This window comes from Pieris napi, chromosome 22, assembly GCF_905475465.1.
Source record: "Pieris napi chromosome 22, ilPieNapi1.2, whole genome shotgun sequence".
Taxonomy (NCBI): domain Eukaryota; kingdom Metazoa; phylum Arthropoda; class Insecta; order Lepidoptera; family Pieridae; genus Pieris; species Pieris napi.
Window position 1 is genome coordinate 2,457,575 of NC_062255.1, and position 13,837 is coordinate 2,471,411.

General features: G+C 34.4%; 2 protein-coding genes across 2 annotated transcripts; one reads left to right on the plus strand and one right to left on the minus strand.

Moving 5' to 3' along the window:
* Window positions 1-86: 86 nt before the first annotated feature.
* On the plus strand, window positions 87-6,365 carry LOC125060749 (SET domain-containing protein SmydA-8). The gene is made up of 3 exons (XM_047665789.1): window positions 87-1,451; window positions 2,343-2,527; window positions 6,163-6,365. Exons 1-3 carry the CDS (start codon window positions 152-154, stop codon window positions 6,301-6,303), a joined length of 1,626 nt encoding a protein of 541 aa, XP_047521745.1. The 5' UTR covers window positions 87-151; the 3' UTR covers window positions 6,304-6,365.
* A 505-nt stretch (window positions 6,366-6,870) lies between these two features.
* On the minus strand, window positions 6,871-13,272 carry LOC125061033 (neuropeptide receptor 22). Its single transcript, XM_047666174.1, has 7 exons — window positions 13,231-13,272; window positions 12,679-12,982; window positions 11,260-11,438; window positions 10,142-10,264; window positions 9,543-9,737; window positions 7,719-7,892; window positions 6,871-7,083 (listed from the first exon to the last, which is right to left on the minus strand). Exons 1-7 carry the CDS (start codon window positions 13,270-13,272, stop codon window positions 6,871-6,873), a joined length of 1,230 nt encoding a protein of 409 aa, XP_047522130.1.
* Window positions 13,273-13,837: the final 565 nt, after the last annotated feature.

Sequence of the window (13,837 nt, forward strand, 5' to 3'; positions counted from 1 at the left end):
ATTTACATTTAAACCGAGAACGACTTTTGAAATATTCCAATTTTTGGCAGTCGTCCGAGATGTTACATAGTTCGTTGTGATAATTACTCGTGTCTATTTCTATCGAGTATTGTGTCAGAGACGACGCCGAGCACTCGCCTTCATCTCTACTATGGATAACAAAAAAAGGAAATTGCCCGCTTGTGAAGTGTGCCAACAGCCGGCCAATCAAACATGTGGTGGATGCAAATCCGTCTTCTATTGTTCAAGAAATCATCAGAAGACCGCATGGAAAGAACACAAATTCCAATGCCGCCCATTCGAAATCCAGTTTTCAAATACAGCTGGTAGATTTTTGGTAGCTACAAGGGATATTAAGCAAGGAGAAATTATACTAAGAGAAAAGGCAGCTGTAAGTGGACCAAGAACGGCGTGTACCGCTCATTGTCTTTCGTGTAATAAAAAGTTGGAGCCAATGAATGTAGATGAAACGTTAGATTATTACAAATGCTCAGAATGTAACTGGCCTATGTGTGGTCTTAAATGTGAGAAATCCAGTGTACATAAAGAGGAATGTAAGCTTATGTCCAGTAATAACTACAAAAGCAACATCACATACAAAAATCCTGAGAAAGCAGAGGCAGCATACTGTGTAATAGCGCCTTTGAGAATGCTCTTACTAAAAACATCAAATCCAGAACAATACAACAGTCTTATGAGTCTAGAATCACACGTAGAGAAAAGAATTAATACACAACTGTATTCCATTCTAAAAACCAATCTTGTTACGTTTATTGTTCAAGTGCTCAAACTCCCATTTGACGAGGATACCATATTGAAGGTAGCATCAATATTAGATACGAAATCGTTTGAGGTGAGATCGCCGGATGGTGTATGTAGATTCAGAGCAATATATACTACAGCTGCAATGATTAACCATAATTGTACGCCTAATACTAGACAAATATATTTAGATGACGATTATACGTTGGCGTTAATTGCAACTGTACCAATCGCAAAGGGAGAGACGCTGACAGCAACGTACACCCAAGTCCTATTGAGTACATTAGATAGAAGAAAACACTTATATACCACCAAGTACTTTCATTGTGATTGCGAGAGGTGTAAAGATGAAACTGAATTTGACACTTATCTTGGAAGTATTTATTGCTCGTTGTGCGCCAGGGCTAATGTCGAAAACAAACCAATGATGCTGTCCACAGATCCTTTAAACGAAACAGCACCTTGGAAGTGTGGAAGTTGCGGCCATTGTGTTGAAAGTCGTCAAATGTTTTGGGGGAACAATGCTTTGAAACAGGATCTGAATAAAATGAATAAGAAAAGGCCTGAGGACTATGAGACGTTTATCAAAACATATAGCCATACTTTACATCCAAAAAACCATTTGGTTGTGCAAGCAAAACTTGCTTTGATGCAGATTTATGGCAGTTATGAAGGGTACAGTCTATCAGGTAAGCTGGTTTTAAAATAGATATTAAATACTAGCTGGCCTGGCGAACATCGTACCGCCTCACAGTCGATTCTTTATTTTTTTTTAATACTTATTCTGCTATTCGGGACACCGGTCTAGCTTAGATAAAAAAAAAGTTGATAATACAACAAATACATTTTGTCAAAAAATAAAAATTTACCTTCCCTCCACTAACACTTGAACTTTATGATATGGTATTAAAGTTCAAATTGCCTTTAAATATTACTACGAATATTTTGTATGGGAATATAGAAGTGTTGTTTTTAGACTTTTTCACTCAATTTTTTTTATTTTTCTCTCCGTAAGAACCATCCTCGTACTTCAAGGAATATTATAAAAAAAGAATCAGACAAATCGGTCAAGCCGTTTTCATGTGATGTCGTGACAACGGAAAACGGGTTTCATTTTTATATATACAGATTATTCGTAAAAAAATCTTTTTGCAACAGCCTAAACAAAATTTGAAATAAAAAAACACGTGTGTGTACTTATGTCCACGCGCCAAAGAAGTATAACTTCTATACTTCTTTGGCGTAACAAGATAAAAATCTTTTTAACAATTTTATCTTTCGCCTTATTCTAAGTTTATAGAAAAAAGGTAATACATTAAAAGTTTTATTATAACGCATTATATAGTTAAATAAAGCTCATTTAAATATCACAAAAAAAGATATATACATAATTAAAGGAATGGACATTTTTTATTTTAAAATGTTGACTAAGCTAACTTCAGGGTGTCGGTTTTTTGTGACGGTGTGCGCGCGCATCGTAAAAAATTTATTTTTATAGAATCGGTCATATGTGGACTAATATTTAACTGTTTTTAAATAAAACACGCCATTCATGTAATACTATTTATTAAACATTTCAGAACTATCGGATGAGTTACTAGAAAGAAAGGTAGAGATATGCCATGACCTTCTAGAAATAGCAGATAAGTTGGAGCCAGGCTGGTCCAAGTTCAGAGGCTCTGTACTTCTGGAACTCCAAGGTGCTATGGTGATGCAGACGAAGCGAGATTTTGAAGCTGATAAGATTACAAAAACTGGCGCTCAGGTGTGTATAAAAAGATTTATATCAATGAAAACAATAAAATTGTTAAACACTACAACCTAATTATAAAAATTTATTTATTCAAGCAGACAATCATAAGTACATATGGTTATTTTAGTAGTTACAATATTGTCCTAAATCTTTATTTATATTTAATTCTTCTGTGAGTGTGTATGTCACTGAACTTCTCTCAAACGACTGGACCGATTTTGATGAAATTTTTTGTGTGTGTTCAAGGGGATCTGGGAATGGTTTAGATTCACAATTTTCTCCGCTGGACAATGTTTTTTTAATTAATTTTTAATTTATTAGTAGTTGTGGATTTTGGAATGTTTTACATTGGATCCGACAGACGGCGCTACCATCGCAGTGTCAAATTTGACAGGACAACGTCTGTCGGGTCCGCTAGTCTTAATATATATTAACTACGCGTCACGTTGTTTGTCAGCTATGGACTCCTAAACTAATAAACCGATTTCAATCAAATTTGCACACCGCGAGCAGTTTGATCTAACTTAAAAGATAGGATACCTTACATATATATATAATTCTACTGTACGTGTGTATGTTACTGAACTCCTATTAAACGACTGGACCGATTTGAATGTTTTTTTTGCATGCGTTTGGGTGGAGCCCTGGATGCTTTAGATTCACAAATCAGCCCGGCAGATGGCGCTGTAGTCGGTACTTGCATACTTTGTTTAATATCCTAATTGTTTGAAATATCATGCAGGAACGTCTGTCGGGTCCGCTAGTATTATATATTAGTAGGTTAGATTTTAAGTGTATTAAAAAGGATTGCTACAACCGCAGCACACACGCATTACACACTTAAAGCGTACCTTGTTCTTTAAAAGAAAAGTAAATTGTTATCTCTCATTCTTTTTATGTTATTTTGTGTGTTTCTGTGTGTGTATGTTTTGTAAGTAATAAATGTTATGTCTATGTCTACATGCAGTCCATTGCAATGGCCCATGTAAGGGCAATCCAGCCTTTTTGCTATCAAAATTGTAATAGTTCTATTAATATAGGTAGGGGAGCGAGGGGCTAGTTGTAACAATTTTAACAAATAATTGAATATCATGAAGTGTATTGGCTAAATTATTACCGAATAAACTTTGATCGATACTCTAACTATTAATCTATGAAGTCGAATTGAAATATTATTAAATCGACAGGCAACTATCTCACAATTATGATTTTTTTGAAAAAAGGGAAGTGTTACAACTTACCCCGTGGTTGGGGCTAGTTGTAACATCTGTTGGGGCAAGTAAGAACAACAAAAAAAACAACAATATGACACCTTCAATCTTTATTTTTCGCAGATTTTTTAACTTTTCCTTTCCCCTTTCGCTTTTCTTTATCATCTTTTTTTGCTTTTTCTTCATATTCCACTCTCAAAGCTTCTTTTTCAGGTGTATCTGTCAGAATAGGAGACTTCCTTATGTGTCTGCAAATTATATTTGTTTTTCGTGGTGGCGCCTTTGGTAATGGTCTAATCTTTCATTGGGAAAATTGATTTTGACCAGAGCAACTTGGAGTTGGTTTGTTCGCAGTTTCAATGTGGCGTATATTTCTGTTGTGGTGATATCCACTTCAGGAGCAGAATCTAATAAATAGTTGTGGATGTTCAAGATTCAACGATCAATTCTCACTTTCATTTAGAACATTTTCTGATTGTTCTGTAGGATCTGGACGATCAGTAACATAAGAGGGCGTAAAGTCACTATCTTGGAAAATATAAACATTCAAAGACCAAATACCAGAAGCTTTAAATCTACTGATGATATTTGCAGGGTTTAAGGAAAGTGATAATGACTCCTTCACTACACTTCGGATGTCATAAATAGCCATCGTTTTTCCTGGATTGTTATACATCGATGCAGTTTGTGCTCTGTTCACGTGGTTTTTAAAAGGGTCGAAGACTCCTACAACCATAGGTTGCAAAATGTGGGAGCAATGGGGGGAAACGATAACATGATAACATTGTTTTCTTTGGCTTTTTCGACAACTGCAATATTCATACGTGAGCCATGATTATCGAGCAGTAACCGAACTGGCTCTTTCTTGGTAGGTTTCGCGTGTTTGATAAAATGATCTATAAAAATCAAGAATTATGTTTCAGTCATCCCACCCTGAAGAATTGCCAGCTCCAATGCAATCTTGAGGTCCACCGCGAATGAACATTTCTGAGTATTTAAGCCGGGGAAAAATAAACATCGGTCGTTAGTAACTTACAGCAATCTGGGGGCAAATTGTAACATGTTACAACAAGCCCCGAGGTTTTGTTACAACTAGCCCCTAGATATAGTTCTTAATATTTATCACGATAACTATTAAATCAACTTAGTAATCTCGAAAACTGTTACACATCATCATAAATAGTTATATTTTAGCATAAAATAAAATATATAAAACTTCAAAGCTACGAAAATAGTAAAACTAACCAAAAATTTACGTAAGTAAAATTATAGGTTACATGTCAACAATAAAGCGTTTGCACACACCCACTCACTACGCCGTCTGGTGGGACCCTGGCTGTGGTAAAGTGGCGTGGCACGTTATAAGTTTAAGATTAGGTAAAAAAAAAACGTGAATAAAATTCAAATTCCTATTGAAAAAGGTCTGTTACTATTTACCCCTGTTACAACAAGCCCCGCGCTCCCCTACTATATAGATACGAGCCAGCTTCGCGCTCAAATCAGTCGTAAAGCAGTCATTTTACGATTTGGCATTCTGATAAACAATAAACTACAAGCTCCCTCTATCAGAATGCTAAATCATAAAATGACTGCTTCACGACTGATTTAAGCGCGACCGCCGCTATGTGAGTTCGAAAAGTGAGTTACAGAATCGCAAGGCTGAAGCCACTATATCGAATCTTTTGTCAAAAACGTTATACTTTATATAGATAAATGTTTAACATAGATTGATAATCATGGGCACGCCCCACAGGGGGACAAATTTATTGTTAAGAGGGGCAATTCGAAGATGGACTCGACGTTTTTCGTTATGTTTTTGAAAACTTACTGTGTTTCGTTAACAATTTTCTTCCTAAAACCTATAATTTAAGTTAAGTGAACGATTCAATTTTTAATATTAAAAATGTATGTATGTTAAAAAGTTGGGAAAGACTGACTTAGAATGAGATTGAGACACGAAACCGCGAACTATGGCTTCGATATGTCAAAATCCATTGTTGACGTACACAAGTCAGACTTAGCACAGTGTATCATTAGTACTTTGCAATTATATTAGGTTTACAGACTTTATTTCTCAAAAAGACAAAAAATGTCACTTACATGAGAATAATACTTTAGATTAACATAACATTGTAGTCGTTCTTAAAATAATCACAATTAAATATAGACGTACATGCAATAAACTTAAAAGTAAAAGAAATATGAATTAAAAGTAATTGAAATGAATTTAAAAGTAATTTTGTCTAACAGCTTAGCTTCGATTTGAATTAATTGATAGAAGTAATATTTTTTATATCTGTGGGTAGTACGTACTTTAGGTAATGCAAGATAACTCGTTCGACGTATACTTCTATATATACTCTATATTAGTTTTTAGAACTAGCACTACTAAATACAGAAAAAATATTTTCTTGAATACTGTGTTAATGATTCCAGGAGCAATTAATGGAGAGTATGGTTTTACTTCAAGAAGCGGTGAATATTTTAAAAGTTGAACCACATATGAAAGAGGCTTTGGAGGAGAAGGTTCAAGAATTGTCAACGTTGATGGAAACAACGTCGATTGAAGGTAGTTGAAAAAAATGTGTTTTAATAAATGTATTTCTGTTATAATATTTTATTAAATACAAGATTACACAGACCAAGTCTTTTCTCTTAAATATACTAAAAATAACAATACGAAATATAAAATACTACGATTATAATTAACAATAATTAAGTTGCTACATTTTTAGGTCTGGGCCTCAGATTTCTGTATCTGTTTCATGATCAATTGACAATGAAATAGGCAAGTAGGTGATCAGCCTCCTGTGCCTGACACACGCCGTTGACTTTTCGGTTTCGACAAGCCGGTTTCCTCGCGATGGTATCCTTTCAAACAAATGTTAAATGCGCTCATAGAAAAGAAATTCTATTAGTCCACAGCCGGGGATCTAACCTACGATCTCTGGAATAAAAGTCGCTCACTGAAGCCACTAGGGCTACACAGAAATCAAATAGTTTAATTTCAGACCAAGTGATAACATTCCTAATTATCGAATCAGGATTTTACTAAATCTTTTGAAGTATACCCACACAAAATAAACACACTTGTAACTGCTGTATTAATTTAATAACGCAAATAAAAAAGCATTTTAGATTTACTCATACATCGTTGCATTGTTCAATTCTTATAGGCGTTACTTTGGTCGGTTTTGTTGTGACTTCGTCTATATGAACACTCAGTTCCAGAGTTTGCTTGTTGATGTTGAGAATATTTTTGATAGCATTAGATAATTTCTTCTTTGGCTTTGGAGATGTTTCTATAACGAATATTTCATTATTTGCATTTTCAAGATCTTTAGTCTTTCTGGTAACCTGAAAAGTTATTTTTACTTACTATAACTGTATTGTTCAAATATGAATTAAAAAATCGCCATCGCCATCCCTAAATAAAAAAAAAACAAAATATTTTTAAAATTGTTCAGCCGGGATTTTTATTATATTTTAGTTAAAAATAACACTTATAATATAAAATACCCTTTTTGGGATATGTGGCAACTATTTTGAAATAAATATTACCACATATTTATTGAGAAACATCACTGAAAATTAATTACAATACGCAAATATTATCAAACATATTGTTACAATGGTTACACAGGTAAAATTAAGTGTCTCTCGATTTAAAATGTGAATTATTGACAGTTTTTTTCGACGTAATTCATATATTGCACTTAGCAATACGTTGTTTAATTTAGTCTAGCGGTAGTACACAATTTTTATTAAAAAAAAACAATAAAAATGTATTAATGTTTTGATTATTTACATAACTAAGTGTTACAAGAATTCCTTTCACGACTGTAATTAATGAAAAATCTATTATTTTTACCTTAAATATATTTATTCACATATGAAGTACCCGCTTAACCTAACTTAAATACGAGGGTACCCGCATAATAACTTGAAATTATCAATGTACTATAAAAAGTAGGCACTGGATGAATACATACCAAACAACAGACACAGCACCAAGTACCGAATCTGAAACAGGACAATCCCGGAGTTCTGTCCATGGCTCTTCGAAATCTCACGTTGGTGAAGCCATAGATTAGAGGATTGAGAGCGCAGTTCAGATACATAAGGTAACTCGCGGTAAACCATAATATTTCATAACCACCTTCCACCTGATGGAAGTCATTTAGAAATAAATAGATGGTACCGGTGACCCCAGAGCTGGTGCTTTTCTCGCTTAACGAATAAGGATCGCAATACAGCGAGGAAATGCTGCCAGCGTTAAAGGTACACTGCCACAGGGAACAACTTTTTAAATTTTCTTTATTTTTATTTATTTATTTATGTAGGTTAAGAAAATTGTAAATAGTCTATTATGTTTAGGTTTAAATAAGCGACAATCTAATATTTAGAAATTAAATATGATAAGTCCTTGTAATGCCTATATCTCAAAATTAACAAAATCGATATTGATGAAATTTGGATTGTTCCCTAAGTTGGAATTTATCATCATTTACTTTCCTTTTTATAGGACAAGAGTAGGAGGAGAGTTTATCGCCCATGGACACGCACACTGCGAGTGCGTTGCCGGCCGTTGAAGGAGAAATTTGTCGACATCTATCACATAAAGGTCAAACTGATAACATCCTTTTTAAAGTCAGTTCGATTGCGGGTTTTAAAGCAATTTAAACATAAAATGGGATTAAAAAAGTATGGGATATGATGTTTAAGTGTCAGTGACATGAACTGTCAAAATTACGCCTGTCATTAATTTCAAGACACATTTCTGAGGTTTGAACCACTAAAGCAAAATTAATTAGTATGGAAATGGTCACGTGACAAGGCGTAAACAAAATATGTCATAACATATTCATTTATTTATTAACACTTTGTTACAATATACAAAACATACATATAAAAAAATAACAAAAAGCAGGTTACATAACTTATAAGGCAATATAACTATATATCTAATATATATATATATAAATACATATTCTCTCAAGCCCCTGATCGCTTGTGTCCGATGCATTGTTTTGCTATGAAACACAGTCGTACGTAAGCCATGGAGATGGTGTAAAGTTATATTATTAATTATTTATATCAAAATATTAAAAAAAAAACGTTTCTACTTAAAGTGGTTTATGTTAGTCTTGTTTTTTGATCAAGATATAACAGTATTGAAACGCCATCTATCGAATCCGTGAATAACTTAATGTAGACGTTATTGTTTCGTAATATCCACTAGAGGGCGTTATAATCAATGTATTATAACAGAACCCAAGTAGCTGCATTTTATGATTAAAGTCGATATTAAACATTTTTGATTACAACGCAATTTATTGTTTATTTATTTTCAGCATGCCAAACAATAATTATAATATAGCATAACGTATATGTATATATTATAATCTTGAACTACTAAAATTTATTATAAAAATAAAAACCATTGCTGACCTCTTGTTCCCGGAGAGTCATATTATTTTTATTTCATTCACCTTCAGGCCAGGCTAGTCTTTAGACAATACTTGTGAGTAAAAGAAAAATATTTGCTAACTCAACAAACAAGTATCAATATTTTAAACTGTGCTTCGTGGAGTCTCGGACTTGGGTCTATTATCGAAGTATATAAAGGTCTATTTTCGAAGCAATTAAACTTAAGGTCCTTCAATTGAGCGTACCAAATCTTGAGAGGCCGTCAACGCACTCGCGAGCCTCCATGGGCGTTGGTATGACTTAACAGGAGAGCCCGATTGCCCCGTGTTATATATAAAAAATCCCGTTTTACTCGTTTGCGCTTTACAACGCATGCGCATACTTACCGCATTAATTTCCTTAGCCATATTATTCCTCCAATAAATAAGCACAGTGTAGGGTAGTCTACACAAAGTAGATGCGACTAAAACCATAGCAGTCACGCGCATAGCTTTTCCCCTTGCTTTCACCACAACCTTACCTCCACCCCGTGATGTTAGTTCACGAGCACTCCATTCCAAACGCCATATTATACCACCGTACTAAAAAAATTCACGAGACATTTATATAGTATAAACAAAACGTAAATTTAAAATAAATGTTTTTTTCGAGTTATTTATTCAAAAGGCATTAACACACAAACAGACACACATGTATGTACATAAATTAGTAAGTACGCACGAAATATACAGAGGCACCAAACCAGAATGAAAAAACATATTAAAAAAAACATATTTTATCATTCTAGATATTAAATTAAAAGTCATCCAAAATAACAATTTATTTACACATAAATATATATTTATAATCAACGCTTTAATGTAATACACAAAACAGTTAATAACCATACAATTATTAACTGATTATGTGTCTAATGACACCCAATGCTTAGTCAGTTTTATTACAATACAATCTTCTAGTTTATAATAACTAAAACTTCACTTACCGTGACTATCATTACACCCAGTGGAAGCCAGACTAGCAGCATCAGAATAAAATGCCAATAAACCTCCAAAAAGCTCACATCCTCCACACAAAACATCTCTAAGAAATCTAGCCATTGCCTTTCCTAAAAAAATAATATTTGTTTTAATATAAAAATAACAATATTATATAATAATATATCAATGCATTACAATGTGTAAGATTTGGGAACCCTTTTAAGTAAAAAATACCTGTGCCAGGATTCCCAGCTTTTCCATACCAAACTATTAAGTTAATTTCATAAGAAAGTAAATAAAATATTTTTATCTAATATATAAAATTCTCGTGTCACAATGTTCGTTCCCATACTCCTCCGAAACGGCTCGACCGATTCTTATTAAATTTTTTATGCATATTCAGTAAGCCTCAGAAGCGGCTACTATCTATCTTTCAAACCCCTAAGTGTTAAGGGCGGTCCCACCCCTAAAATTTTATTTCAATTTTTTAGACAATTTTTTTTTATGATACAACATACAAAAATACATTCATCCCTTAATTATCACACCTCTACGATCAACCCCTATTTATTTTATTTATTTATTAAGGAAACTAAACAGATAGATCTCTACACCGAAAAAGTAATTCAGATTGGACATATCCACAAAAAAAGTATCACTAATAAAAACATATTTTTTAGTATAGAACTAAAAAAAATGTTTCCTAGAAATAATATACATGGCAAAACAACGTTTGGCGGGTCAGCTAGTTTTCTATAAAAATGCTGAACTGTTCACAACAACTCTCAATATAATAATATTTTTTGGGTCTACCCTCGGTTGGCAAATCGCGGGGCCTATACTTCTAATCTATCTAGTTGGGAAAAATAAAAACCCTGTAAATTTATTTTAAAGCAACGCTAATTTATAAAAAAACACGCAAAAAGCTCTTTGCTATCTCCTTCAGGCGAAGTGAAACAAGCGTGAAACTATTTTTCATTCAAAAACCTAGTGCGTGATCCACCGAGTCTCGAAATTTCTTTATTTATTGACCCACTTAAGAAACCGATTAAATAATAATAAAAACCCAATAATTTTTCTAAAAAACACTTGCTGTCTGCGTTACTGATTTAAAATTGCTCACTTGATAATGCCTCTTGATAATCCAAGGTAGGGAAAGAGCCATTGCTGCAATCCAAGTAATCAGAATAAGCTTCGGTGCACAATGTTTAGTTACTCTTGCCTCTGCAGTCAAGCAAGCAGCTGCCAGTCTGTCGTAGGATACCAGCATTATTGATCCAACACTGGCTAAGAGAAGAGTTGCTGAAAATTTTTAAAATGAAATTGAGTTTATATTCATGGAATATAACAAAGAAAGTACGGATTCACAAGAGCTGGTATATCGTTTTACAGAAGATATTTTTTAGTAATTTCAGTTAAAACACACAAAAAGTTTTTATTAGTGTCTTCTATATCTATTGTTTATTAAAACCTATCCGTTCCCGAGTTCTAGTTCTTCTTTATTTAAATTTCGTTACATTATACATACATTACACGTAAAAAATAACATTATACATATAACAAATAACATAATTATTAGATACATTATTGTTTTACATTTATATTATTTCCAGGAAAAATTTTTTTAGTTCAATAAAAATCACTATCTACTATAATAAAAATAGGGGTTGATCGTAGAGGGGTGAAAATTCCGATTCACAAACCTAACAGCCTGGCCACGGGACATTCGCCGACGCGAATATTCGCGCGGTGCGAACCGCGATGCGTTTAGCGACTGAAATAAACTCATAGCAATGTACTAATCAAACCACGCGCCACGGCGACCAGCGATGCGACCGGCGAAATGTACCGAGCGAATCGCGCGGGCGACTGACGTCGCGACGGGCGAGCGAAACAAATGCATGAATCAGTACGGTGCAAGCCACGGAGTCGAGCGGCAGTCGCGGCGAATAGAGAAGGGAATAAATAAGTTTAGTCGTGGTCGCGGCGAAAAATGAATACCTACAGAGTTTTTTGTTACTGAAATACTGGCTAGACCAGCTATTTGGAAGTCTGGCCATCCACAGCATTAATTTAATATACCTTAATCTCAAAAACAATTTTTCAGCGGCACTTAAAATTCTATTTGCATTAACTTTTTTCTCCAATTCTGGTTGAATATTCATAAGAATATAATTGAAGGTTTCAATACTCATTCTGGTATACTCAAAAAAATAATTCTGGATATATTCTGAATTTCTCATACTTCTTGTGGAATTCTCCACAATTTCTCCAAATATTAGGTCTTGCGATATGATTTCGATAAAGACATTTCGTTGTCGAACTTCCTTATTGGTCGCGGCAGCAAACGTGACTGGTCCGTGGCCTGCAAACGGCCCCGCGCGAATGGTCGCCTCGCCTCCCGCATCGCCGTTCGCACCGCCGATCCCCGTGGCCAGGCCGTAACCGATATGCACACAAAATTTCACGAAAATTGGTCGAACCATTTCTGAGTAGTTTAATTACAAAGTGACACGAGAATGTTATATATTAGATTTATTACCTTGCAAAAACCCTTCAAATCTGCACCCGAAATTCCTCAATACGTAATTCTGGTAGAAATCTCTAACAAGCATGAACCAGGGGCAGATCAGCAACGTCAGCATGTCCACAAGCGCCATATTCCCAACCAAAATATTGCTGGGCGTCCATAACCAGCGATTCCTCATCAGAATTATGAGGATTATGGAGTTCAGAAAGATACCAATAAATCCAACGATGACCATGGCTGAGCTTTTGAAGGCGATTTCCCGAGCTGGTTTTAGAAGCCATAGTGTGTTCGGGAATGGGTATTGTGATGTATCTAGCTAAAATAAAAAATACATCAGTGGCGCTACAATCTTTTAAGGACTGGGCCTCAGATTTCTGTATCTGTTTCATGATCATTTATCAATCTAATAGGCAAGTAAGTAATCAGCCTTCTGTGCCTGACACACGTCGACTTTTTGGGTCTAAGGCAAGCCGGTTTCCTCACGATGTTTTCCTTCACCCTTCGAGCGAATGTTAAATGCGCATATAGATAGTCCATTGGTGCACAGCCGGGGATCGAACCTACAACCTTAGGAATGAGAGCCGCACGCTGAAGCAACTTGGCCATCATTGCCCCCTGTTGATCCTGTATCTAACTAGAATAGATAAAATTTATATACAATATACATTAAGTTAACCACGCCCAGTTATGTCCACGGTGGAAACAATTTTGATGAAAGATTTTATAATATCCAGGTTAAGATAAGTAGGTTCTAATTCTGTCTGGAGCCGAGATTTATGACGACTAAATGTTTATATGTCTCCAAGTTATTTATTTTATTTAGATTTGCAGCAAGTCTAATATAAAAATAACATTGTGATACGGGAGTACTCCAATAAAAGAAAACAGTGAAAAGTAACTATGTCTAATACAATAAATTTACAAATGCCCTTAAGCACTGTTTCCTAATTTGAGGCCAATTGTGGGGCAATTATATATTAGGTATTTGAAAATAATTTGGAAATTTAATTTGAGTTTTTATTATATGTTTTGAAAAATTACTTACTGTGTCCTAAAAACCTATCATTTAACAAGAGAGTAAGAGTTTCTTAAGTGTATGATCAAATTTTTTTATATTAAAATTATGTATGTTACATGGGGGGGGGGGGGCAAAGAAGAATTTTAGATAGGC

What these genes read in the sequence shown, in the direction of transcription:
- LOC125060749 (XM_047665789.1), top strand. Translation starts at nt 152, where the DNA reads ATGGATAACAAAAAAAGGAAATTGCCCGCTTGTGAAGTGTGCCAACAG. An exon ending in TGAAGGGTACAGTCTATCAG is followed by an intron (nt 1,452 to 2,342) that starts GTAAGCTGGTTT and finishes TAAACATTTCAG; the next exon opens with AACTATCGGATGAGTTACTA. An exon ending in TTACAAAAACTGGCGCTCAG is followed by an intron (nt 2,528 to 6,162) that starts GTGTGTATAAAA and finishes TAATGATTCCAG; the next exon opens with GAGCAATTAATGGAGAGTAT.
- LOC125061033 (XM_047666174.1), bottom strand. Translation starts at nt 13,272, where the DNA reads ATGGCCAAGTTGCTTCAGCGTGCGGCTCTCATTCCTAAGGTT. An exon ending in ATTTGAAGGGTTTTTGCAAG is followed by an intron (nt 11,439 to 12,678) that starts GTAATAAATCTA and finishes AAAAATTTTCAG; the next exon opens with CAACTCTTCTCTTAGCCAGT. An exon ending in TGGGTGTAATGATAGTCACG is followed by an intron (nt 9,738 to 10,141) that starts GTAAGTGAAGTT and finishes GAATTTTTTTAG; the next exon opens with TACGGTGGTATAATATGGCG.